General features: G+C 45.6%; 2 protein-coding genes across 4 annotated transcripts in view; one reads left to right on the forward strand and one right to left on the reverse strand.

The window, feature by feature from the left end:
- Positions 1–15,584, reverse strand: part of FAM222B (family with sequence similarity 222 member B) — a 73,256-nt gene extending 57,672 nt beyond the window's left edge. The window contains exon 1 of one of the 2 annotated variants that reach the window (XM_081220327.1): positions 15,485–15,584. The gene's annotated coding sequence lies outside the window, so the exon portion shown is untranslated. The remainder of the gene's footprint in view (positions 1–15,484) is intronic. The other variant, XM_081220329.1, reaches the window with a different exon arrangement.
- A 5,233-nt stretch (positions 15,585–20,817) lies between these two features.
- On the forward strand, positions 20,818–25,119 carry ERAL1 (Era like 12S mitochondrial rRNA chaperone 1). 2 transcript variants are annotated; one of them, XM_081219347.1, is made up of 10 exons: positions 20,818–21,134; positions 22,282–22,409; positions 22,523–22,600; positions 23,013–23,059; positions 23,223–23,284; positions 23,451–23,563; positions 23,649–23,897; positions 24,039–24,188; positions 24,311–24,391; positions 24,508–25,119. In XM_081219347.1, the coding sequence occupies exons 1-10, from the start codon at positions 20,852–20,854 to the stop codon at positions 24,628–24,630; spliced, it is 1,314 nt and encodes a 437-aa protein (XP_081075473.1). In that variant the 5' UTR covers positions 20,818–20,851; the 3' UTR covers positions 24,631–25,119. The 2 variants fall into 2 exon arrangements, with proteins under 2 accessions (XP_081075473.1, XP_081075474.1); XM_081219348.1 differs by lacking the exon at positions 24,311–24,391.
- Positions 25,120–25,390: the final 271 nt, after the last annotated feature.

Genomic DNA, 25,390 nt, shown 5'->3' on the forward strand with positions numbered 1-25,390 from the left:
TTCTGCCACAGTCTTACCCATCTCAATAAATATAATCACCATTTATACACAGTAACCAGAGTATCTTTCTAAAATTACAAATCAAGTCACATCATATCCCTGCTTAAAAGCCTCCAAAGGAAGCACACTACCCTAGCTTTCAAATCTCAACGTCATATGGCCTCTGTCCTCTTCTTGCATCACTCTCCCTCTCACCCACCATATTCAAGCCACATTGGTCTTATTCCTGTTCCTCCAACATACGGAGTTCATTCCTCCTTAGTTTTGCACTGGAATGTTTGATCTGCTAATCCTTGTATCCTCCTGGATCTTAAATGCCATACCCTCAGAGAGATATTCCCTATTCTCCCAATCTAAAGTAGCTATCCATTCATCCTCTAATACATCATTCTATTTTAATGCTCTGCAACTGATTTTTTTTTTTTTTGGGGGGGTACGCGGGCCTCTCACCGCTGTGGCCTCTCCCGTTGAGGAGCACAGGCTCCGGACGTGCAGGCTCAGCGGCCATGGCTCATGGGCCCAGCCGCTCCGAGGCATGTGGGATCTTCCCGGACCGGGGCACGAACCTGTGTCCCCTGCATCGGCAGGCGGACTCTCAACCACTGCGCCACCAGGGAAGCCCTCGCAACTGATTTTTTTAAAGTTGTTTGTTGTCTGTTTACCCTCACTAGAACATCAGCTCCATAAGAACAGGGACTTTGTTTACCAGAGAATTGTTAGTTCCCAACACATACTAGAAACTCAATAAATTTGGCAGGCTTAGTTGTTAGGTGCTGCTGAACTTAAAAGGGTAAAAAAGACATAACCCCTACCCACAAAGAGCTCACAATCCAGTTGAGGAAACAAAACATTAGAATAATAAGTGTAATGCTAACAGGATACTAAAATATCAGAGCAGCCCAGAGCAGGAGTGATTAATTCTGACTTGGAAACTAGGAAGACTTCACAGAAGAAATGAGCTATGAGCTAAATCCTAAAGATTAATCAGGAGATTCACTAGATTATTGGTTATGTCTGTCTGCCTGTTTTGGAAGTGTCCTTGGAGGGAAAGAAAACAGCCTGAGCAAAAACATAATGAGGAAAGGAGGAAGGAAGATGGAATCACGCATGTGCTATGTATCAGGCACTGTGGATAATGAAGGGTTTGAAAGGGAAAGTGCACAAGTAGTCTTAGAACTTGGGAAGATCACTCTTGTGGCAGTGTGGTGGATCAAGTGAAGGATGATAAGACCTGAGGCATACAGACCAGTTAGGAGGTTACTGCAACGGCCCAAGTGAGAAATGAAAACGGTCTAATCCAAGACTTCAGCAATATGGCTGGAAAGGAAATGGCAGGTTTAGGAGACCTTGAAGGTTAAAATCAGACCTAGGTATCAACCAGATATGAGTGATGAAGGAGAAGGAAGAAACAAGGTCAAGTCCAAAGTTTTTGATTTAGGTAACTGTGTGGCTGTTAATACCATTCAACTAGGCAGGAAATCTAGAATGTTTAGATTTTGTGGGGAAGACAATGAATTCTGTGATGCCTATGCAATGCCTAGGTGGGTTTTGGAAATATAGGCCTGGATTCTAGGAGGGAAGGAGGGATGGCGCAGGCGAGAGGGAAAGAGAGAGAAACAGAGAGATTTGAGTGAAACCTAGACATCTGGAGAATTTGTTTGTGTGTGCAGTGAATTACACCACCTGTGAAAAGAAAAAATAACGACAGAAGGACTAAAGATTCGGCTGAAAGAGAAACAGTGATACAAGGTCCCAGAGCATTAACAGTATAGTGAAGAAAGGAAAGGCCAACATGAATATAGTAAACTCTATAGGTGTGGAAGAAAGAAGTAAAGATAATTTCCACTTGATAGCCTCTGAGAGAAAGGTGGGGGAGAGAGTAACAAAGGACTAGAAATTAATGATTTACCAAGAACAGGCAAATATCTAGGTGAGATATAGAAGCCTAATTGGATACCCAACAATCCCCTACTAAGAGGAAAGATCTTACTTTATCTAAATAAAAGTCCTTACTTAGAAATTTGAGATCTGATGGAAAACCAGAATGTTTGTGGAAAAAAAGGGCAGAGTAGAGACATGATCCAGAAACACTAGCAAATAGTTCAAATTATCTCTCACCAAAAAAGCAGTAGCAAAGGGAAGAGGATGGATGCCCAGCAGAGGGGTGCACCAGGTCTTCATTTTGGCTGCTCCAGGTCTTTGTTGTGGCATACGGGATCTTCGTTGCGGCATGCGGGATATAGTTCCCTGACCAGCTGTCGAACCCAGGCCCCCCGCACTGGGAGCACCGGGTCTTACCCACTGGACCATGAGGGAAGTCCCCTCATTATGTATCTTTTAAATTATTTAAAATATATTCAAAAAAGAAATTAAGTTAAAAAATTCAAATATTTAAGAAGTTATACTTCTGGAATTCTTTAATGTCTTTAAAGACTTCTTTAAAATCTTCTTTAGAGTCTTCTACCCTCAGAATTTCTTTCTGAAAAATTTTACACAGGGACTTCCCTGGTGGCACAGTGGTTAAGAATCCGCCTGCCAATGCAGGGGACACGGGTTCGAGCCCTGGTCCGGGAAGATCCCACATGCTATGGAGCAACTAAGCCCGTGCGCCACAACTACTGAGCCTGCGCTCTAGAGCCCGCGAGCCACAACTACTGAGCCCACGTGCCACAACTACTGAAGCCTGTGTGCCTAGAGCCCGCGCTGGGCAACAAGAGAAGCCACCGCAATGAGAAGCCCGCGCACCACAACGAAGAGGAGATCCTGAGAAAGCCCGGGCACAGCAATGAAGACCCAATGCAGCCATAAACAAACAAACAAACAAATAAAAAATTTACACAGTAAAATTCATTTTGTAGTGTTCAGTTCTGAGTTCTCATAAATTCATAAATTCATAAATTCATAAATTCATAAATAACAACCATAACCACAAACAAGGTACAGAACAGTTCTATCACCTCAGCGAAATATCCTCATGCTACCCCTTTGTAGTCTAACACTTCACCTACCCTTAACCCAAGGCAATCACTGATCTGTTCTCCATTGTCCCTATAGTTTTGAGTTTTCCAGAATGTCATATAAATTCAATCATGTAGTGAGTATGTTGTTTAATTGAAGTCTAGTTGATTTACAAAGCTGTGCTGGTTTCAGGTGTACAACAAAGTGATTCAGTTCTATATATATGATATATACATATCACATATATATATACACACACACACACATATATACATTCTCTTTCAGATTATTTTCCATTATAGTTTATTATAAGATATTGAATATAGTTCCCTGTACTATACAGTAGGTCCTGGTTGTAGAGAGTAGCCTTTTGAGTATGGCGGCTTCTTTCACTGACCATGATGCACATGAGATTCATTCATGTTATTGCATATATGAATAGTTCCTTTTTGTTGCTGAGTAGTATTCCATTGTATGGATATATCACAGTTGGTTTTTCCATTCCAAAGTTGAGGGACATTCAGGTTGTTTCCAGTTTGGGATGATTACCAATAAAGCTGCTATAAATATTCACATACAGGTTTTTGTGTCAGAGGTTATCATTTCATTTGGGTAAACACCTGGGTCATATGGTTAAGTGTATGTTTTACTTTATAAGAAACCACCACAGTGTTTTCCAAAGTTCCAATTGTTCCACATCCTCATCAGTCCATAATCTAGACAGTTTCCTTTTGTTGTTTTTTAGTCATTCTAATGGCACATCTCATTATGATTTTAATTTGCGTTTTTCTAATGACTAAGATGTTGAGGACATTTTCATGAGCTTCTTTGCCATCCATATATCTTCTCTGCTGAAGTCATTCAAATCTCTCACCCATTTTTTTTTTTTTTTTTTTTTTTTTTTTTGTGGTACGCGGGCCTCTCACTGTTGTGGCCTCTCCCGTTGCAGAGCACAGGCTCCGGACGCACAGGCTCAGCGGCCATGGCTCACGGGCCCAGCTGCTCTGCGGCATGTGGGATCTTCCCGGACCGGGGCACGAACCCGTGTTCCCTGCATCGGCAGGCGGACTCTCAACCACTGTGCCACCAGGGAAGCCCTCACCCATTTTTTTAATGGTGTCATTTGCTTTTCTTCTTGATGAGTTTTGAGCTCTTTATACATTCTATATACAGTTCCTATCTTGATATGTGACTTGCAAATACTTTCTCCCAGTCTGTGTCTTGGCTTTTGCAGAGTAAAAGTTTTAAATTTTGATGAAGCCCAATTTACCAATTTTTTCTTTTATGGATCTTGCTTTTGGTACTGTATCTAAGAACTCTTTGCCTAACTCAAGGTAACAAGGATTTTCTCCAGTTTCATTCTAAATATTTTATAGTTTTCCATTTTACATTTAGGTCTGTGATTGATCTTGAGTTAATTTTTACATAAGGTGTGAAGTGTGGGTTGAGGTTCTTTTTTTCCTTTTTTGCATATAGATATCTAGTTGTTCCAATGACTAGCGGTTGAGAAAACTATCCTTTCTCTGTTGACTTGCCTTTGCACCTCCGTCAAAAATCAAACAGCCCTATTTAATAGTGTGGGTCTATTCCTCTATTCTGTTCATTGATCTATATATCTATCCTTTTGCCAATACCACACTGTCTTGGTTACCGTAGTTCTTCAGTAAGTCTTGAAATCAGGTAGTAAGAGTCTTCCAAATTTGTTAACCTTTTTCAAAATTGTTTTGGCTATTTTGGTCCCATATAAATTTTAGAATCAACTTGTCAAGGATTTTTTAAGCTTCCCCCAAAGTGTCTACTTAGAGATGGAAATTGGCTGCCTAGGTTAACCTTAAGAAAGACGATGGGGGTACGGGCTTCCCTGGTGGCCCAGTGGTTGAGAATCCACCTGCCAATGCAGGGTACATGGGTTCGAGCCCTGGTCTGGTAGGATCCCATATGCTGCAGAGCAACTAAGCCCGTGTGCCACAACTACTGAGCCTGCAAGCCACAATTACAGAGCCCGCAAGCCACAACTACTGAAGCCCACGCACCTAGAGCCTGTGCTCCGCAACAAGAGAAGCCACCGCAATGAGAAGCCCTCGCATCACAATGAAGAGTAGCCCCCACTCACCACAACTAGAGAAAGCCCACGTGCAGCAACGAAGACTCAACACAGCCATAAATAAATAAATAAACAAACAAACGATGGGGGCATTGTAAGGGTTGGAAATTCTAGGCTTATTTTTCAAGGTTCTGATTTTTCACTTGCACAGCTGTTTTGAGATTTCCTTGCAGTTGTGCAAAAGGGAAGAAAAATGCTTTGTATAAAGATATTTATTAATATTATTTGGTACAATAAAGTTGAAAACACAATTTTCCTAAGAAACATGCTATTTATTTCAAATAGTGAAAATTAAAATGTTAAACTTATTATTATACTTTACAAACAACAGTCCCTCTGCTGCCAGTAATCCTAACTCCAAGTCATCCTTCAGGTGTTACATTGAACATTCTTTCATCCATCCACATGCCTTTCTTGATCCCCCAAATATGCGTTAAGAGTTAACATGTTTCCATTGCACCCTGGGGTTCTCTACATCCCTCTTAACACGTTATATTCTATAACTGATAGCTAACTTTGTTTCTCCCATCAGGACATAAACTGGGTGGGCAGAACTAGCTACACTAGCTAATTCATTCTTAGCTCCTAGCACAGAGTAGGCAATGCATTAATCTTTGTTGTGAATGACCAACTGCTTTGAATGACAGGAAGAAACTGAAAAGAGAATGTCCTACCTTGTAGACATATTGTAAAAGGAAACCTCCAAAAGAGTAAAAGGGGATAACAGCTGTTAAAAAGGAGAGATCTTGGGGCTTCCCTGGTGGCGCAGTGGTTAAGAACCTGCCTGCCAACGCAGCAGACACAGGTTCGAGCGCTGGTCCAGGAAGATCTCACGTGCCGCGGAGCAACTAAGCCAGCGTGCCACAACTACTGAAGCTCCTAGAGCCTGTGCTCCGCAACAAGATAAGCCACTTCAATGAGAAGCCCACACACCGCAACGAAGAGTAGCCCTGCTCCCCCCAACTAGAGAAAGCCCACGTGCAGCAACGAAGACCCAACACAGCCAAAAATAAATAAATAAATTTTAAAAAAAAAGGAGAGATCTTCAATGAATACATGAAGAAATGGAGGGCAAACCTATAGGTTAAACGAAAAACAGTAGACATATGAAATCATTCTGTATGGACCTATTTGGATACTGTTCCAAACAAACAGTTGAAAAATTATTGAGATAATTGGGGAAATGTGAAAACTAACTGGATAACTGATGCTATTAAGAAATAAAATGGGCTACCCTGGTGGCGCAGCGGTTGAGGGTCCGCCTGCCGATGCAGGGGACACGGGTTTGTGTCCCGTTCCGGGAAGATCCCACATGCCGCGGAGCGGCTAGGCCCGTGAGCCATGGCCACTGAGCCTGCGCATCTGGAGCCTGTGCTCCACAACGGGAGAGGCCACAACAGTGAGAGGCCTGCATACCACAAAAAGAAAAAAAAAAAAGAAAAAAAAAGAAATAAAATGCTTGTTAATTTTTTGTGGGATTTCTTTTAGTCCTTATCTTTTAGAGATATATACTGAAATATTTATTCATGAAATTATGATATCCTGGATTTTTAAAAAATAATGTAGGTGGGTTAGTGGGTAGGGGGTACATAGATGAAACAAGACAGGCATGAGTTGACAATTATTATAACAGAATGATAGGGGTTCGTTATACTGTTCTGTCTACTCTTGCATATATTTGAAATTTTCCATAATAAAGGGGTAAAAAGATAACATATCTACAGATTAATTTTCTTTTTAACATTAAATCCCCAAGGAAAGGGAGAAAAAGAAAAGTATGGGAAGCTAAGCCTTGAACCAAGTCAAGACCTTAGGGATGTCTGTGATTCCCAGCATTTGATTCTCCAGTCAAAGCCAGATATCCTGTTCAATGTCAATATTAAAAATGCTTAGCTAAAATATACCAACAACTTTAAACACTCTTCAAATTCCTTCCTTTCATAAAACATGCCTTTGCTTATATTTCAAAATCATGAACTAAAAAAAAAGCACCTAAATTATACCAAATTGTCCTTCCAGAAAGCAACAACAGCATGTATATCTTTCACTTACCATCGGGCATATTTATTTCAGTGTTTTCAGTTATTATATAAATGGTGGAAAGCTGTGTGGTAGAGGAAGACTGCACAGAGTTAGTTGACTTGAGTTCCCAATCCCAACTCTGAACTAACCTGGTATCACTGATTCAAAATTATCCTGTGGTCTTCAAATGAAATCTTCTGAGGTTTTGGTTCATAAAAATCACCTAGCTTGGGACTTCCTTGGTGGCACAGTGGTTAAGAATCCACCTGCCAATGCAGGGGACACGGGTTCGAGCCCTGGGCCGGGAAGATCCCACATGCTGTGGAGCAACTAAGCCCGTGCGCCACAACTACTGAGTCTGTGTTCTAGAGCCTGCGAGCCACAACTACTGAAGCCCGCACGCCCAGAGCCTGTGCTCCGCAACAAGAGAAGCCACTGCAGTGAGAAGCCCGTGCACCGCAACGAAGAGTAGCCCCGCTGGTCAAAACTAGAGAAAGCCCGCGCACAGCAACGAAAACCCAACGCAGCCAAAAAAAAATCACCTAGCTTCTAATCTGAGGTACTCAGTGGAACAGATTCCTTTTTTCCCCCCCATATCTATAATGGAACTGATGTTAGAAAACGCAGTTTTGAGGATTTCCCTGGTGGTCCAGTGGTTAAGAATCCGCCTTCCAATGCAGGGGACGCGGGTTGGATCCCTGGTCGGGGAACCAAGATCCCACATGCTGCAGGGCAACTGAACCTGCGCGACACAACTAGAGAGCCCGTGTGCCTCAACTACAGAGCCCACACGCCACAACTAGAGAGGAGCCCGTGTGCCACAACAAAGACCCAACACAGCCAAAAATAAAAGAAGGAAGGAAGGAAGGAGAGAAAGAAAGAAAAAAGAAAGAAAGAAAAGGCAGTTTTCTAAGTCTGGTAAACCACTGAGAATAGGAAAAGAAAATGTACAGCTGATGTGCACACTAATTTCCTTTCACTGAAAAATTTACAAACATATATGCTTTTAAGCAGGAATGGTATCCTTATTTAATTAAGAGTAATACCATTCTTTCCACTAAGATGAGAAGTTTTGTGTTTTATTCTTGCTTGCAACCTAAAAGCTGCTAATTTAAGCCCAGTATGTAACACATTAAAAAATGTAAAAATAAGTATGAACTACTGTTGAGAAAGTACTGAGTGCCACATCTCCATTAAGCCAATCCCTCCAGATGATGTGAATGAACAACATATTAAGCAACTGGAACTTAGACTCACAGGGTCATCATGCTGGCTTTAACTATTACTTACACCCTAATGATTTCTAGATCTGCATCTCCATTCTAAACCTCTCTGCCGAACTCTAGACCCAAATATCCAGAAGCCTATTGGACATTTGCTTCTGGATTTCCCAGACACCTCAAACCTAACATACCAAAATCAAACTCATTTCCCCTCAAATGTAACACCCTCTTATTCCTGTATTCCCTATCTTGTTTAATGACATCACCATCTATTTAGTCACCCAAGCAAGGAATTTCAAATCCATCTTCAACAACTCCTTCTCCCTTACACACTCCGCAACATAAAGTCAATAAGATCCTTCTAGTCAGTCTCCTAAAAAGCTCTTTAATCTGTCTACAATTCCATCACTACCACTGTAATTGAGATCTTCAATATCTCTCAAGCAACCATCACACCAGTCTCATAACGAACTGTCTCCCTGCAGCCAATTTCTCCTTTTAAAATCTAACTTCCACACTGTCAACAGTGTTAGATTACTTTTCTTTTTTTCAAATTTATTATATTGAAGTATAGTAGATTTACAATGTTGTGTTAATTTCTGCTATACAGCAAAGTGATTCAGTTGTACATACACATTCTTTTTCATATTCTTTACCATTATGGTTTATCACAGGATATAGGACCTTGCTGTTGATCCATCAGTGTTACTTTTCTTAAATAGTGATCTGAACTCTTCCATAGCACCTACAAAATAAAATTCAGACCCCTCACCAAGGCCATCCACAATTGGGCTCCAACCCATCTTTCACCTCACGTCCTTCCACTTCTACCTCATACCCCATGATCTACGCACATTAAACCACTAGCCTGAGGGTCTATACTCTTATACCCTTGTGCAAGTTGTTCTTTGCACTTGAAACAGACCCCTCCAATCCTTCTCCAATCCTTTTCTGTTGAAGCAGCCAAATTGTATTCATTCCTCAAGACTCAATTGATTCTTCCTCCAGGAAGCCTTCTCCAACCTTCCTTTCCCACCACCAGGCAGAACCAGTGCTCCCATAGCTCTTAGTGCAGACCTCTATGACAGCACATACTGTATTGGTTCATAATTACATATTTGTCAGCCTCCAATTAAAATGTGAGCACCCTAGGGGACTTCCCTGGTGGCGCAGTGGTTAAGAATCCGCCTGCCAAGGCAGGGGATCCAGGTTCGAGCCCTGATCTGGGAAGATCCCACATGCTGCGGCGCAACTAAGCCCGTGAGCCACAACTACTGAGCCTGCTCTCTAGAGGCTGGGAGCCACAACTACTGAAGCCCGCACGCCTAGAGCCCATGCTCTGCAACAAGAGAAGTCACTGCAATGAGAAGCCCGCGCACCGCAGTGAAGAGTAGCCCCTTGGGCCTCCCTGGTGGCGCAGTGGTTGAGAGTCCGCCTGCCGATGCAGGGGATACGGGTTCGTGCCCCGGTCTGGGAGGATCCCATATGCCGCGGAGCGGCTGGGCCCGTGAGCCATGGCCGCTGGGCCTGCGCGTCCGGAGCCTGTGCTCTGCAACGGGAGAGGTCACAACAGTGAGAGGCCCGCGTACCGCAAAAAAAAAAAAAAAAAAAAAAGAGTAGCCCCCACTCGCCGCAACTAGAGAAAGCCAGCACAGCAACGAAGACCCGACACAGTCAAAAATAAATAAATAAATAAATATTTTTTTTTAAAAAGTGAGCACCCTAATGGACTTCCCTGGTGGTCCAGTGGTTAGTTAAGACTCCACGCTTCCAACGCAGGGGGCATGGGTTCAATCCCTGGTGGGAGAACCAAGATCCCACATGACGAGCAGCGTGGCCAAAAAATCAAAAAAAAAAAAAAATGTGAGCACCTTAAAAATGAGGATCATGTCATTCACATTTTAATTCTCAGTGCCTAGCATAATGCCTAACACACAGTAGGCACTTCAGTGTTTGCTGAATTTGACTGCTGAGGATCAACCCCAAAATTTTTCTATGAGACCAGAGTCCAAAAAGCTTAAGAGAGTCCAGTTTTGGGGATTTCCCTGGTGGCACAGAAGTTAAGACTCCACGCTCCCAATGCAGGGGGCCCGGGTTCGATCCCTGGTCAGGGAACTAGATCCCACATGCATGTCACAAATAAGGAGCCCATGTGCCATAACTAAGGAGCTGGTGAGCTGTAACTAAGGAGCCTGCCTGCTGCAACTAAGACCCGGCACAACCAAATAAATAAATAAATACTTTAAAAAAAAAAGAGAGAGAGAGTCAAGTTTTGGCTTACCGGTGAAAAGAAAAGACACTACAGAAATTCATGCTTATGCTATTTTTCGTTTTTCATAGTTTTCCCTACTAGCTTCAGGGTTAGTTACCAGAAAATTAATACCTGAGTCTTTTTCTTTTCTTTTCTTCTGAGTCTTTTAAGTCACTCCTTAAATGACCTATATTTTCCCATGAAAATGTACAATCCAGCACTGTACCAAACCACCATTTTATAACTGAGCTATGAAATCTGATAACTTATTACCCTCCTTGTATTAAATGCATCTTTAATAAAGAAAATTTAGCATTTTTCCTCTCAAGTTGTATTCCTTTTCACTCTGAGTTACAAAGCTCTAAAAGGGACACAATCAAGACCTTGATAGGCAGTGAAAAGACAGAAATAGATATTAAACACTTCTCTGCTGAGAAAGCATTCACCTCACACCAAGAGTACAGAGACTTCACACTTATCCCCTCTCTGGTCAGCTGTAAAGCTTCAGCCCTTCCCTTGGCCACTTCACTTCTCTCCCATACTCTCACTTCCCAATTTATTGTATTAGAATCATCTTTTTAGAGTTGTGATATTTTAGGAGTTTAAATCCAAGAATTAGGCTCATGTCTCTTCTGAAAATGTTCCAAGCTTCCTGTCCTGCTCTGCTGCATTATACAATGTTACTCTGCCAAAGCCTTAGCTCATTTCCTCCTCCTGCTTGTCCTGATATGGTGGTACACATCAATAATGCCCTCTCCCTTCCCATTTTCAGACTTTACTGTCTGTCTGGAATGCCCTATCTTCCATGTCCATCTGTGAGGGCCTATCATGCAGGTTCAATGCAGCAGAAGCCTTTACTGACGATATCTGAACCCACCCCTTCCATCAACTCTCATAACAAGCTGTACCTTTCTCTAGTAGAGAACCACTTACTATACTCCATCAATTCTTTTTTTTTTTTCTTTTGGCCATGTGGCATGCAGGATCTTAGTTCCCCGACCAGGGACCGTACCATCATCCCCTGCAGTGGAAGCATGGAGTCTTCACCACTGGACCCCAGGGAAGTCTCTCCATCAATTCTAAGACACCCTTTTTTCCGTCACATTTCTCTGAAAACAGGATACACCTTACAACTGATGGCATGCCAGTCTCATTAGCAGCATTTCTTCTTTCTTAGTGGTGTGCAAAATAACTGTGAGCCTTACAATCATTAGCACCACAGATTTGATGAAATAGATATTGCATTCTATACAATTACTTTGTATACTTCTGTTTCCTTCACTAGACTGTGAACTCCCAGAGGGCAAGGGCTATGTCATAATCATCTTTGACCAGTGATTTGGGCACAAAGAGAGTGTGTATCCAACAAACACTAGTAATAATTAGCATTCATTTAGCATTTACTAAGTATCAGGTACCATTCTAAACAGTTTACATGTATTACCACATTTAACCCTCACAACAACCCTATGAAATAAGTACAACTATTATCTTTGCTTTATATATGAGGAAACAGGTAAAGACACAAGGGTAAGCTTATTCAAAGATACACAGAGTTGCAGAAGATTTGAACCCATGTTTGCTGATTATGATTCATATTGCTATTATTTTTCCCTTCAGCAAGTATTTAATCAGCAATTACTCTATGCCAACAACTGTGCTAAACAAATAAACACTGGTAAGCAAACCCTGGTCCTCAGAAGGCTACTCTGAACCACAAGTCCATTCTTGAATCCTTTACCCTCCAAACATCAGAACCAACTTACAAATTCACTAAGTTAAATCCACTCTCCTCACAACATTGTAAATCAACTATACTTCAAATAAATAAATAAATAAATAAATAAATAAATCCACTCTACTTTTCCTTTTTAACATTTTCTCATATAGTATTCCTTTAAAGTTGTTAGCACTCTATCAAGAACCAAAACAAATGACAACCAAACCAAAAAAAAAAAAAAAAACCCCTTTGTGCTCTATTGTTAAGTGGCTATAAAAATATCACAAAAGTGACTTCAGCTAAGGAATGGGTGGCAAGATCACAAAGGCTCTGAAGAAACAAAGATTCTGTTTGCAAGCAAATATTCTCAGTGAAAAAAGAGAGGGAGGTAAAAACACCAACATTTTGTTTTTATACAGACTGCTTTAAAAAGGTTCCGCTGAGGGGCCTCCCTGGTGGCGCAGTGGTTGAGAATCCGCCTGCCAATGCAGGGGACACAGTTTCGAGCCCTGGTCTGGGAAGATCCACATGCCACAGAGCAACTAAGCCCATGCGCCACAATTACTGAGCCTGCGGCTGTAGAGCCTGCGAGCCACAACTACTGAGCCCGCGTGCCACAACTACTGAAGCCCGCGCGCCTAGAGCCCGTGCTCCGCAACAAGAGAAGCCACCGCAATGAGAAGCCCGCGCACCGCAACGAAGAGTAGCCCCCGCTTGCCCCAACTGGAGAAAGACCACGACGAGCAGCAACGAAGACCCAACGCAGCCAAAATACATTAAGTAGTTAATTAATTTTTTTAAAAATAAAAACATAAAAAGGTTCCCCCGAGGCATGAGATGCTTTTTGCTTTTTTTTTTTTTTGAAAAATGATTCATTTTATTAGAATAAAAATGAACTGGTAAACCTTATTCCTTTTATTTTAGCTCTTGCTATGTCAGGGATTCAGGGGAAGTCCTTACATCCCCACTTTAGACGGACTGCTCACACAACAAGGCAATCAAGGCACTGGCCATCCCCTTTCTTTCCCTCAGGGGAAGACTTTTCATTCTGTAACAGTAATCTACTACATAAAAGGAACCACAAATAGGAAAGAGAACAGAAGGAGAGGACAGGAAATTCTCATCACAGCTGAACAAACCTCTACCATTTTAACGTAATAAGGATAGCATTTATGGACTTGTTTGAACTGATGGAAATTTCCAATAGAGGGGAAAGTGCATTAGCAAAATTAAAAATAAATGTCCAACTATTAAAAATAAGATGGTTAGGTTAGTTCTAACATTTTATACCTCTACTTCATCTTCCATGTGGTGGTGAAAGGCAGAATAAATTTGTAGCCTGTAAATGACCTATGACAACAGTAACAAATGCTTTCTTTTTTAAACTATCCTCTAAATAAGAATAAAAACCTTACCTCTGTGTTATGGACAGAGATTTTATTGGGACAGCCAAGGAACTAAAGCAAAAAGTTAAAAATAATATATCACTGTGTATTTCCAGGAAAGAAGTAAAACACGTTTTACCAGATGGAGAAGTTAAAGACAACTAAGGTGCATTTCCCTATTCCTATAAAATAATTCATTCTCCTTATCTGTGAACCTTCAAGGACCTAATACAGCTACTCTCTACCTTTGGTCAGATGAAAGACAAATCACTCACTAATTTCCAAAAGACCTCACCATTTCAAGCTCTGCATCCTCAGAGCCAGCAAAGCTGAAGCATCGTCTCTTTCTGTCCTTTTGAAAGGAGTTTCATCTCTTTCAAAAGCTGTGACTAGAAAGCCATTTTCTCTCTCTCTCTAAGTACACAGTTTAACTCTGTCCTCTGCTTTGTCCACCCTAAACAGCAAGAACAACAACAAAGCCTCAGGAGCGCTCCTTCAGCCCCTCAGAAACAAACCAGCCACCTCTTGGGCTCCTGCACAGCTGCTTCTGTCTTTCTTTGAGAGGCACTCCAGCCTGGAGGTTCCACAGGCAGGGTAACAAAAAGTGGAGATGAAAAGTTGCTGTATGCTATCTAACCTCCAAAACAGAGACAGGGCCTTGGGGCAACCAGAGACTCTTGCAACGAAAAACTTTTTTACAATTAAAAGATAACAAATTGTATTTGCACATCCCTCATTGTGCACCCCTCCCAGTTTGTCTCAAACTAGTTTCTTCAATTCATCATAAAGCACGTTAGTACCAACTGTGGTTACAAGGGAACAAACCTAAACGGGCTGTGTTCAGAAAGCATTTAACAGATTGGCCTTCCATTCTCTATTGCCTCCCTCTTGAGTAAGGAGCTACATGCCATTTGTAAAAATGCCTGAGAGTATGGTATTTTTCCTACACAAGTCTGACGGTTAATCTGCCACATCACAGAAGAAACTGGTATTTCTGCACATGATCTGCTGTGCTGATGAAGAAAACACATCTGTGCCTATTGAGGTTTTACAAACAATATGTTTCGCCTTGACAAAGAAACCAGTCGTTCCATTAATAACGGTAAGATCTAAAATCCAGTGATACTGTTGGTGATATAGCAACCTCGGCACAGTACTCACAATTTACAATTTTTATAAACGATCTCAATCACATACGTGATGCTTGCAATAGTCCGTTGAAACCCATTACATCTTCCAGAGGTTCAGAAAGGTTAAGTGGGACCTGCCCAAGGTTACCTTTCAGCTTTAAACAGCGGTGGGCGTGGGTTCGAAACTGCCGGACTCTAAGCCCCTAGCTCTTTTCCTTAGACCCCTCCCAGCTTTAAACGACCCCCACCCTCTACCCAGAGCAGCCTATTACTCCGGGCGACCGGCTCTTCCCTGCCTGGACTAGAGTCGTCTTCTTCAGCCCCAGCAGGGCTTTCATCCTCCACGCACCCCCATCCCCCGAGACGATTCTCTGAAAGAAGCAGAAAGGGAGAGGCGACCGAAAGCTCCCGGGGGAAGGGACGATGACAAACGGAGGAGCGCGGGACACTGCCCCTGCGGCGGGCTCCTTCACTCTGCAGCGCGCACCCCGTTCCCTCCCCAAGCTGTCCAGCACTGACGCCGGGCCATCTGACCACCCCTGCCCCAAATTCCCGCATCATCATCTCAAACTGTCCCTCCCCCACGCCCCTTCGCCTCCGACAGGCAGAGCCCCCCCACCAAGTCGGAGTATCCCTCCAGCAGGTTACCCACTTCCCTCCCGTCGCCCACCCCGCTTCCACCACCACTCACTGTCGGTGACTGGGCCCGGCCCTCATGGCTGCTCCGTTGCCGCCCGCCGCCGCCACTGCTGCTCCACGCCCCGGCTCCTCAATCGCCGCCGCCGCCGTCGCCGCCGTGAAGACTCGCCGGCAGCCGCTCCTGCGCCTGCGCAGCCTGGAGCGCCGGGGCCCCCTCGGGCCTCCCGCGCCTGCGCAGCCCGCACCGGGGGTGTCTGCCTCAGTGCCTGATGCCCTGGACCCCCGGGTCTCGGATGGATATGGCTGCTGGCTTCGAGGACTTAAGCTTAGAGGCTTTGGCGGCTGCCCCGGGGTCTGAGGCTTCTGGAAGGTAGCGTAGGTTTCTAAACGCGGTGCCCATAGGGGCCGCAGACTTCATAGCACTTCCAGGATTCTGGATCCCACTTGCACTTAAAGGCCTGAATGCTCTGACGTGACTACTGATAAATTTAGGTTTCTTTCAAGAATACGATCACATCTAGAATGCACTGAGGGGTAATTGTGCAAGAGTCAACTTTGACAACCCTGAATACACTACTGGCCAGTAGGTGCTCAGAAGCCCTGGGGACCTTGTCAAGAAGGTGACTGCACCTAGAATGCACTGTTCAGTCTGTTTATCAAGCACTTACTGTTTATGGGACGAAAATGCTCTAGGCATCTCATATGTGCCATCGAGGGACTTGCAGGTTAATAGTCCCCTACTTTACAACTCTCGCTGTGGAGCCTGGCTCTTTTGCAAATTGGTAAACAAAAACCAGGCCTTTAGCCCAAGGAGGCCCAGCTATCACCCCTAGACCCCTACCTAGACTGCTGCCTTAGCATAACCCAACAAGAAACTAGGCTCAATTCAGTCCCAGGAATTCAACAATACAAACTTTTTTGTGTCGGGGGTGGGGGGGGGCAGCGTCTGTTGTCTTGTGGGATCTTAGTTCCGCAACCAGGGATGGAACCCTGGCCCTAGGTAGTGAAAGCATGGAGTCCTAACCACTGGACCACCAGGGAATTCACCTCAACAATGCAAACTTGAAAGCTGCAGGCGATGCACTGCAGTCAAAGGGAAGAGGAGGTACAGGACAAAACTCTCCTTATCACCGTGACTCTTCCATCCTACCTCCAGCCCAATCTCCTGTCTACAATTCAGAGTCTGGAGGGATAGAGACCAAGATATAATGTAAGTCCAGAGAGACAGAGAGAGAGAGAGAGAGAAAGAGAAGAAGTTCCATTCTTTTGTGAAGGGTCTTAAGTTCGCTTTACTTCTAGGGAAAGCAAAAGCTACTGTTGGATGCCTGGATCTGCTATGAATATTTGAACTCCTCATCTAATATTAAGGGTCTTCCTCATTTTGGAAAAAAGCAAAAATAGGTCCTAGAGTAAAGGTTGAAAAGGCTGTAAATGGAGTGTCACAGACATGCTGGAGGTAATAGAGCCTGCTCACATTCTTCTGGAAAAGGAGGCAGGAAGATATATACAGATGCATATAATGGAATTCTCAGGTCCCTAAGAAACTAAGGGTTACTCCCTGCAGCACCTAGGAAACTAAGAATTCTTTTTTCTCCTCAGATGCTTGTGACTTTTACATACATAGGCTTTTACATATATATATATGTTGCTGTAGAGAAAGTGTATAAATTGGCATAATCCTGTCCCTAGAAAAGCAAATCTACTCAAAGGTTCAGGCTTCATGTATGAATAGCCTCCCAGCTAGGGAGTTCCATCTGGACATACATAGAGAAAACTACAACAGCTGACAGAACAGGGTGGTGGGCAGTAAACAGGACATCCTGTAGGTGGGGCCCTACAGAGGCTAGCTCCAGGCTTAGAAGGGTTGTCATTACTTGCAAAAGTATTATCCTTTGGAACGAGAGCACATTTGGCACCACAGGGGAATTGCAGAACCAGAAAGGAGAAAGAATTAATATCGACACTACGTTCTGATGAATGGATGACTAAAAAGAAGGCCATAGCTGCCCCTGAAGCTTCTGGGACCTGTGACTTCCTAACCCCACCACCACACGCAGCCCCTGAGAAGGCCTGCTGGAATCTATGTGATGACAGCATATTTTCTTATATTTGAACCATAATAGTCTCCTGAGCCATTTCCCTATTTGAATATCTTACCAAGGGCAAAATTGTGATTTTTTTTTCCTGCCAAGCATTCACTCACTATATCCAATGATACTCATTTAGAGAGTCACCCCTACTCCAATTTCAGACCATGTGGATGAGCAAATAGCCTAGACCCCAAGTCAATCAACACATAACATTCCCTAAGTTACAATGACTGTTTCATGGATGGGCATGTAACCCAGTCAGAGCCAAAAATGCACAAGGAGTTCCTTCTGGGAAGATCTGTTGCTCTTTCCCACAAAAACTGTATGTAAGAAGATATAATATCTGGAACTGCTTCACATGTTGACACCACCAAGGGACCGCCAATCCAAAGAAAGATGTAATTTATTCAGTCACTGAACAACGTGCCAGACACTATGTGCCCACTATGTGCCAGACACTGCTCTAGATGCAGGAGACACCGTAGTGACATACATATAAAATATATATATATATATATTATTTGTCCTCTCACAACTTACAGTCTAGTAGAGGACATATAATAATAATAGCAGGGACTTCTATGGTGGCGCAGTGGTTAAGAATCCGCCTGCCAATGCAGGGGACACGGGTTCGAGCCCTGGTCCAGGAAGATCCCACATGCCGTGGAGTAACTAAACTCATGTGCCACAACTACTGAGCCCGCGTGCCACAACTACTGAAGCCCGTGCACCTAGAGCCCGTGCTCTGCAACGAGAATCCCGCAATGAGAAGCCCACGCACTGCAAGGAAGAATAGACCCTGCTCACCGCAACTAGAGAAAGCCCGCGTGCAACAGCGAAGACCCAACACAGCCAAAAATAAATAAAATAAATAAATTTTAAAAAAGAAAAGAATCTGCCTGCCAATGCAGGGGACATGGGTTCGAGCCCTGGTCCAGGAAGATCCCACATGCCGTGGAGTAACTAAGCCTGTGCGCCACAACTACTGAGCCTATGCTCTATAGTCCGTGAGCCACAACTACTGAGCCTGCGTGCCACAACTACTGAAGCCCGCGCGCCTAGAGCCCGTGCTCCGCAACAGGAGAAACCACTGCAATGAGAAGCCCACGCACCGCAACAAAGAGCGGCCCCCATTCGCCGCAACTAGAGAAAGCCCGCGCACAGCAACGAAGACCCAAGGCAGCCAAAAAATAAATAAATTAAATAAATAAATTTATTTTTTAAAAAAGAAAAAGGATAATTCATGGAACAAGGTTTCTGAGGGGGTAAAACAGCCTTAAGATAGGAACATTTATTAAGAGCCTACATTGTTCTAAACCCTAGATTCAAATGAACATATATTAGATAATGTTTATTATCATCTGCATTTTACAGATGAGGAAACTGACACGTGGAGAGTTTAAATAACTTGTCCAAACTCACACAGCTAATAAGTGGCAAGCTGAGATATGAACCCAGGCAGTCTGATTCATTTGATTAGTCTCTCCTAACCTCACAAAATACAAAATTCCCCCCACAATATGCTTTGAGAGAAAATCTCTGGGAAAGAAGAGAATTAACAAGACACTTTGACTCATTTCCCCTAAGTTTTTGTGTCATCCCTGGGATTCTTTCACTGCTATCTGTTACCACCACTGTAGTACTTAATATGTGTTCCTTGGGCGATGCATTTATGCAATTAAGCTCTTCAACTACTGTTTAACCTGAACTTTCCCTTCACCTAAATTGCAGTTGAAATGGTATTTCACCTAACTGTCCATGAAGGAAGATTTGTATTTTTCTGATTGTTGGCTGTCTCATATTTAGTAGCATCTTTTTCTTTGGACACCCATATGCCCAAAGAACATCCAGAATATCATGTTCCAAAAAGGTTGTTTCTTCTACTAACAGAGCAGGCAGCCTGAAAGCTGGAACCTGACACCATTTGCAAACCATCAGTGCATCTGGCTGCCCAAGGCTCTGTCAATCCATGTCACGAAGAGCTTCTCTGCACACTCAGCATCCACTCCGACAACAGCAGCCTGGCCAGTTGGTTCTTACCATCCTCCAACAATTCTCCCCTCTCTGTCCTATATCATCCATTTCTTCCTCTCTACTAGGTCACTACCATGAGCAAACAAAAACCTCCCATCGTAAAAAAAAGAAAAAGGAAACCCTCTCTTAACTCCACCCCTCTCTCCTCATCTTGTGTTACCATTCTCTTTTGCTCTGGTCCTCTGGGAAGAGTTGTATATATATTCTGGCCGCCCTCAGTTTCTTTCCCCTCATTCTCTCTTAAGCCCACTCCATTTAGGCTTTCACCCAGACCATCCTACCGAAACTATTCCTGTCAGGTCACAGGTCACTTAGGTATCTCTCTCTCTCTCTCTCTCTCTCTCTCTCTCTCTCTCTCTCATACACACATACACACACACGCACGCACACACACACGCACGGCCCCCAGGATACAAGTCCCGTGCTGGAGATTTCTGTCCGCTTTGTTCACTGCTGTATCCTCAGCACCTCCAAACCCGCGACATTTATCCCTCAATTCCAAAAGTCTGACTGAGGCTTCAAAGGATGAAGAGAGGGCTTAAGGCCACAGATCGGCCAAGGTATATCAGGTTCCTCAGGCCGCTAAGGCAGTCCGGGAGATCCTAGGTGACTAAGCCGCTTCTTCTCCCTTTGCAGACCCTCTGGTTTTTCTCCAGAAAGGAATGGCCTCAGAGAGGAGATAGTAGGCGAGTCTTACAGGAGGGAAATCCGGGTCTGCTGCTCATCGGGAACACCGACCCCTCCTTACAGGAGGCTCCCATAAAGTAAAGGTACAGACTGCCGGAGGCCGCTGCCGACGCTAGGCCAAGCCAGAGGGGCACTGGGAGGGGATCCTGCAAGCCTGAGGCTGGAAAGGACTAAAAAGACCCTCAGGGGGAGCAGTACACGGCCCCACGCGCCGGACCATCCCTCCTTCGTTGCGCGAGTTTCTCCCGCTTAGTGAGGTCAGGCGCTAAGAGAACGATTTTGCCGCTTGGCCTCGTGGGAGATGTAGTCTTTCATGAGGCAGGGCTAGAAGGGCCTTCTACAAAACTTTGTTAGGAGAAGAAGAAAACACGATACGTATGGGAATCCAAAACGATCTTCAAGCTCACACAAACTCTAAATACACTTTTTCCCCGTTCCTTAGCCTCGGGCAGTCTCCAGAGCCGGTCCAACCCCAGCCAACCTCCAATGTCCCATGTTCCTCCGCTCTGTTTGGGCCGATCTAGCTCTCTCCTGCTCGCTCGCCTCTCCGCAGCACTGTCCAATCATAGGTGCGTTCCTGGGAGTTCCCGGAGTGCCTTGCGGTTGCGATGGCTACCCATGGCAGGCGAGGGACTGTGCTCCTTCGAACCGTGTTAGGGGTTTGGCAGCCGGGTCCCGACGCCGCGAGGGAATGCGTGACCCGGATCCCCTCGCTCTTGGGCAGTCAGCAGAGGTGCGTCTCCTGTGTCTCGGGCCCGGCCTTCTCTGGTCCCCGCCTGGCCTCGGCTTCTCGCCCTAATGGCCAGAACTCAGCCCTGGACTGCTTCCTCGGACTCTCTCAGCCAGACAGCTCGTTGAATGTTCGCGTCCCCGCCGTGTCCATGCACAGAGGTAAAGAGCCCAGATAGATTTGTCTGGGACTGTCACGGTCTTAGCACTGAAAGCCCCGTGTCGGGGAAATCCCTCAGTCTCTGGGGATATCGTCTTTGGCTCTGTATTACAGAAAACGATCTTGAGGCCCCGAGAGATAGAAGCGAGCAGTGAAGGATCTCATCGGAAAGAGATACTAGGTGCTAAGAGTTTTCGAGCCAGAGGGAACCGATCTGGTCACAACCATAGAGCAGGAGATTGAAGGGCCACAGGCATGGAAGAGTTGTGGCTCTCTGTCCTAACATGGGGAGCACACTTGACCCATCTACTTATCAAGACACTGAGTTACAGTTGGCCCTTGAACAACTCGGGGTAAAGGTGTTAGGGGTGCAGAACCCAAGCCATCGAAAATCCTCATATAATTTATTGTGGGCCCTCCGTATATGCAGCTCCACCGTATCCACGATTCCCATCTGAGGATTCAACCAACTGCACCTCGCATAGTACACATTTAGTGAAGAATAAAAAAAACAAAAAAACCTGCGTATAAATGGACCAGTGCAGTTCAAACCCATGTTGCTCAAGGGTCAACTGTACACCTGGAAATAGCACCCTCTATTCTTCAAGTAGCATAGACTAAAGGCTGAACACAGAAACTGGTAATTACGATGCAGTGTCATAAGGAGCAATTACAGAAAGACTGAGAAAGCTTGCAGAGCCTTCATTGTACCCTTAGTAGGGTGAGATAGAGCTGGAGGGATTTCTGGCTTTATCTGGTATAGAGATACTTTCACACATGTACATACATTTACTGGGCACAACTACACAATACGATTCCACAAGGTTATTGAGTATTAAGTGCCAGGCATTGTGCTGAGTGGTTTTACACAATTGCCAACTGTCAAAAGGAGGTTATACAGTAAGTAGTTACCATCAATATCATTTCTGTTTTACATATGAGAAAACTAAGGGGATTAGAGAGGTTAGAGAACTTGATAAAGGCATATAAACAAAGTAATGGACAAACTGAATCTCAGAGCTAGGTCTCGGCTTCAACCTGATGCACTAATCTTGTATCCATATTCCCTTTGTGGATGGGTAGGACCAAGTACCTGACAGGGGATCCAGGTTGCACTACCTCTCACTCCCCTCCCATTCCCACACACAGATGAGCAGGATCTCCTCTTGGTCCATCGCCCGGACATGCCTGAGAACCCCCGAGTCCTACGAGTGGTCCTCCTGGGTGCCCCGAATGCAGGAAAGTCAACCCTCTCCAACCAGCTGCTGGGCCGAAAAGTATGCTGCATCCTTGACACCCCCCCACCCTTTCATTTCTCACTTCTTACTGTGCCTTCGTGGATTGTTCTGGAGGGATCTGGGACCTCACTTGGGACTTTTGTTCCTGGCAGGTGTTCCCTGTCTCCCAGAAGGTGCATACCACTCGCAGCCAAGCTCTGGGGGTCATCACAGAGAAAGAGACCCAGGTGGTGGGTACTTGCGATGGATGTCCAGCAAACAGGACAGAGGTTGAAGCTAAGAGGGTCTCCCTTACTGTTAGACCTGAAGAAAATGATGCTTAGGCTCACTTCTCTGAGGGAAGGGGGCTCCTCTTCCTTTAGGCCTATGCGGTTCTCTCTCTACCTTCCCCCTTTGGCATCTAGTCAGAAAGGTCTCACTGCCTCTTTACTGCTTCCTAATCTTCCAAATATTCACAGTTGTTCTCTTTCTCCTGGATTCTATCTAGAATTAAAGCAAGGCTGGAGGGTAAAAATTTGCAGTCAGCTTGGCCAAGAAGTGGGGGCAGGCTCCTGACATCAAGGGTGGGTGACCTTTCACTACCCGGCCATAATCTTTCCTCCTGGGGTCGGGGGTCTGGGCATCTCTCTTTCCTGATTTTAGATTCTACTCGACACACCTGGCCTCATCAGCCCTGCTAAACAGAAAAGGTAATAGCTGGGGAAACAGGGAGTTGTAGGGGGGAAAGGTGTTGAAGAGGGAGTGGGGAGATTCCATCATAGGGGCTGGAAAACCCCCTTATCACACCCCATCCCTCCTCAGGAGGGCATCACTCCCAAGACCCTTCCTGATCTATGTCTGTCTGTCCCTTAGGCACCATCTGGAGCTCTCTTTGTTAGAAGATCCATGGAAGAGCATGGAATCTGCTGATCTGGGTTAGGCTCAGGATGGGAATCTGAAGCCCAGTTGACATGGTCATGGCCTCTCATTGCTGGCAGTTTGGGGGGATGGGGGTTGGCCAGATCCCATACCCTGGAAATTTGGGGGGTTGGAGGGAAAGAGTGGTTGTAACCTTGTCCTCTCTACACTGCCAACTCCCAGTTGTGGTTCTTGTGGATGTCTCGGACAAGTGGACTCGGAACCAGCTCAGTCCCCAGGTGCTCCAGTGCTTGACCCAGTTCTCCCAAGTCCCCAGCGTCCTTGTCATGAACAAGGTGAGCACCCCCTACCTGAGGAAGGGGTCTACTTCAAGGGCCCCGTCTCACTGACCACAGTCCTCTGCCCGTCCGCCACCCCCAGGTTGATTGCCTGAAGCAGAAGTCAGTTCTCCTGGAGCTTACAGCAGCCCTCACTGAAGGTGTGGTCGATGGCAAGAAGCTCAAAACGAGGCAGGCCGTCCGCTCACAGCCGGGCAACCATTGCTCCAGCCCAGCAGCTAAGGGCCCAAACACACTGTCCGTGGGAGACCCTCAGCCGGTTGGCTGGCCCCACTTCCAGGAGATCTTCATGTTGTCAGCCCTCAGCCAGGAGGACGTGAAAACACTCAAGGTCAGTTAGCCTTGACCATGGCCTGGCCCTTGGTTTCCACCATGTGAAGACAAGCCTCAGAGTTCCTCCTCCTGGAAGTGAGAGCGAGGGGAAAGTCCTGCTTGGGACTGAGATGCCTACCTACTCCCTCTGTGCCCATAGCAATACCTCCTGGCACAGGCCCGGCCAGGGCCCTGGGAGTTCCACAGTGGAGTCCTCACCAGCCAGACGCCTGAGGAGATCTGCGCCAACATGATCCGAGAGAAACTCCTGGAGTACCTGCCCCAGGAGGTGCCCTACAACGTGCAGCAGGTGCAGGCACAGTTCGGGGTCATGGGGCTCTCCATCAGGCACACACCCGGAGCAGACAGCTGGGTCCCAAAGAGGGCGTGGGTCGGGGCCTGCCTGACCAGTCATGATGTCTCCCTGTGCAGAAGACGGTAATGTGGGAGGAAGGGCCAAACGGGAAGCTGATGATTGAGCAGAAGCTTCTGGTGCCCAAAGAATCTCACATGGTAAGCAGGGCCAGGCTTGGAGGAGGAACCGATACTCTGTTAGGCAGGGGTTCTCCCCTGACTGCTTGGGAGCTCTGAGAGCAGGCTCACGTCCCTGTCTTTTACCCCACCCTCAGAGGATCCTGATCGGTCCGAAGGGGCACCTGATCTCCCAGGTGGCACAGGAGGTGGGCCGCGACCTCATGAACATCTTCCTCTGTGAAGTTCAGCTCCGCCTGTCTGTGAAACTCCTGAAGTGACCACCCTCATATCTTTCCCAAGGCATCCCCGCCCAAGCTGCTGGCGGGAGCCACTGACCAGAACTGCCCCTACCTGGGGCCTGCAGGGCCTGGAGCCGGGCCTGGACAGTGACTGGCTGGCTGACCGCTGGGTGGCTGTCCAAGTCTGCACAGCCCCTGCCCGGCCGTGCCTCCTGCTGGAGGAAGGAATCTACCTTAGCCTGGTTCCCATGTAGTTCCTCTGCCTGGGCCTGTAGCTACTTAGGTCTTAGAAGCTGGCCCTTTGGTGTGGGAGCACTGTTGCCCCCTGGCATTGGGCCCAGAGTTTCTTCCTGAGTTGTTAGCGGGGAGATCTTTCCCCTCTCCCCTCAGTTCGTACACCTTGCATCTGTGTAAGGACCCACGTGTCCTGAGTGAGATAGTGCCTCCCACTGCTCCTCAAGTCCTTGATCCCTCCCACCACCCCCCTCTCCAATCTTGGATGCTAATAAAGTTAAAAGACAAGCAGCATTCTGGGTCTCATCTTTATTTCTTTACAACAGGAAAGAGAAAACATACCCATTCCCTCCACCCCTACCCCGTTGTCTGAGCTGGAGTCTCCCTCCCTTCAGTAGGCTGCTCCAGGGTCCCGAGCAATCTTCTTGGCACGTTTTCTGGGTGCAGCAAGAGAACCGTTACCATTACTAAACTCAGTAATGGTAACGGTTTCCTCGCCACCCCCAAGTGCCCTGGCGGTCGGCAGGCTGTGATAGGCTGAGCAGTGAGCACGGTGGGCTTGCAG

This window comes from Mesoplodon bidens (assembly GCF_964165515.1).
Source record: "Mesoplodon bidens genome assembly, chromosome: 19".
In the NCBI taxonomy this organism is placed as follows: domain Eukaryota; kingdom Metazoa; phylum Chordata; class Mammalia; order Artiodactyla; family Ziphiidae; genus Mesoplodon; species Mesoplodon bidens.

What these genes read in the sequence shown, in the direction of transcription:
- ERAL1 (XM_081219347.1), top strand. Translation starts at nt 20,852, where the DNA reads ATGGCTACCCATGGCAGGCGAGGGACTGTGCTCCTTCGAACCGTGTTA. An exon ending in CGCCGTGTCCATGCACAGAG is followed by an intron (nt 21,135 to 22,281) that starts GTAAAGAGCCCA and finishes TCCCACACACAG; the next exon opens with ATGAGCAGGATCTCCTCTTG. An exon ending in TGCCCAAAGAATCTCACATG is followed by an intron (nt 24,392 to 24,507) that starts GTAAGCAGGGCC and finishes CCCCACCCTCAG; the next exon opens with AGGATCCTGATCGGTCCGAA.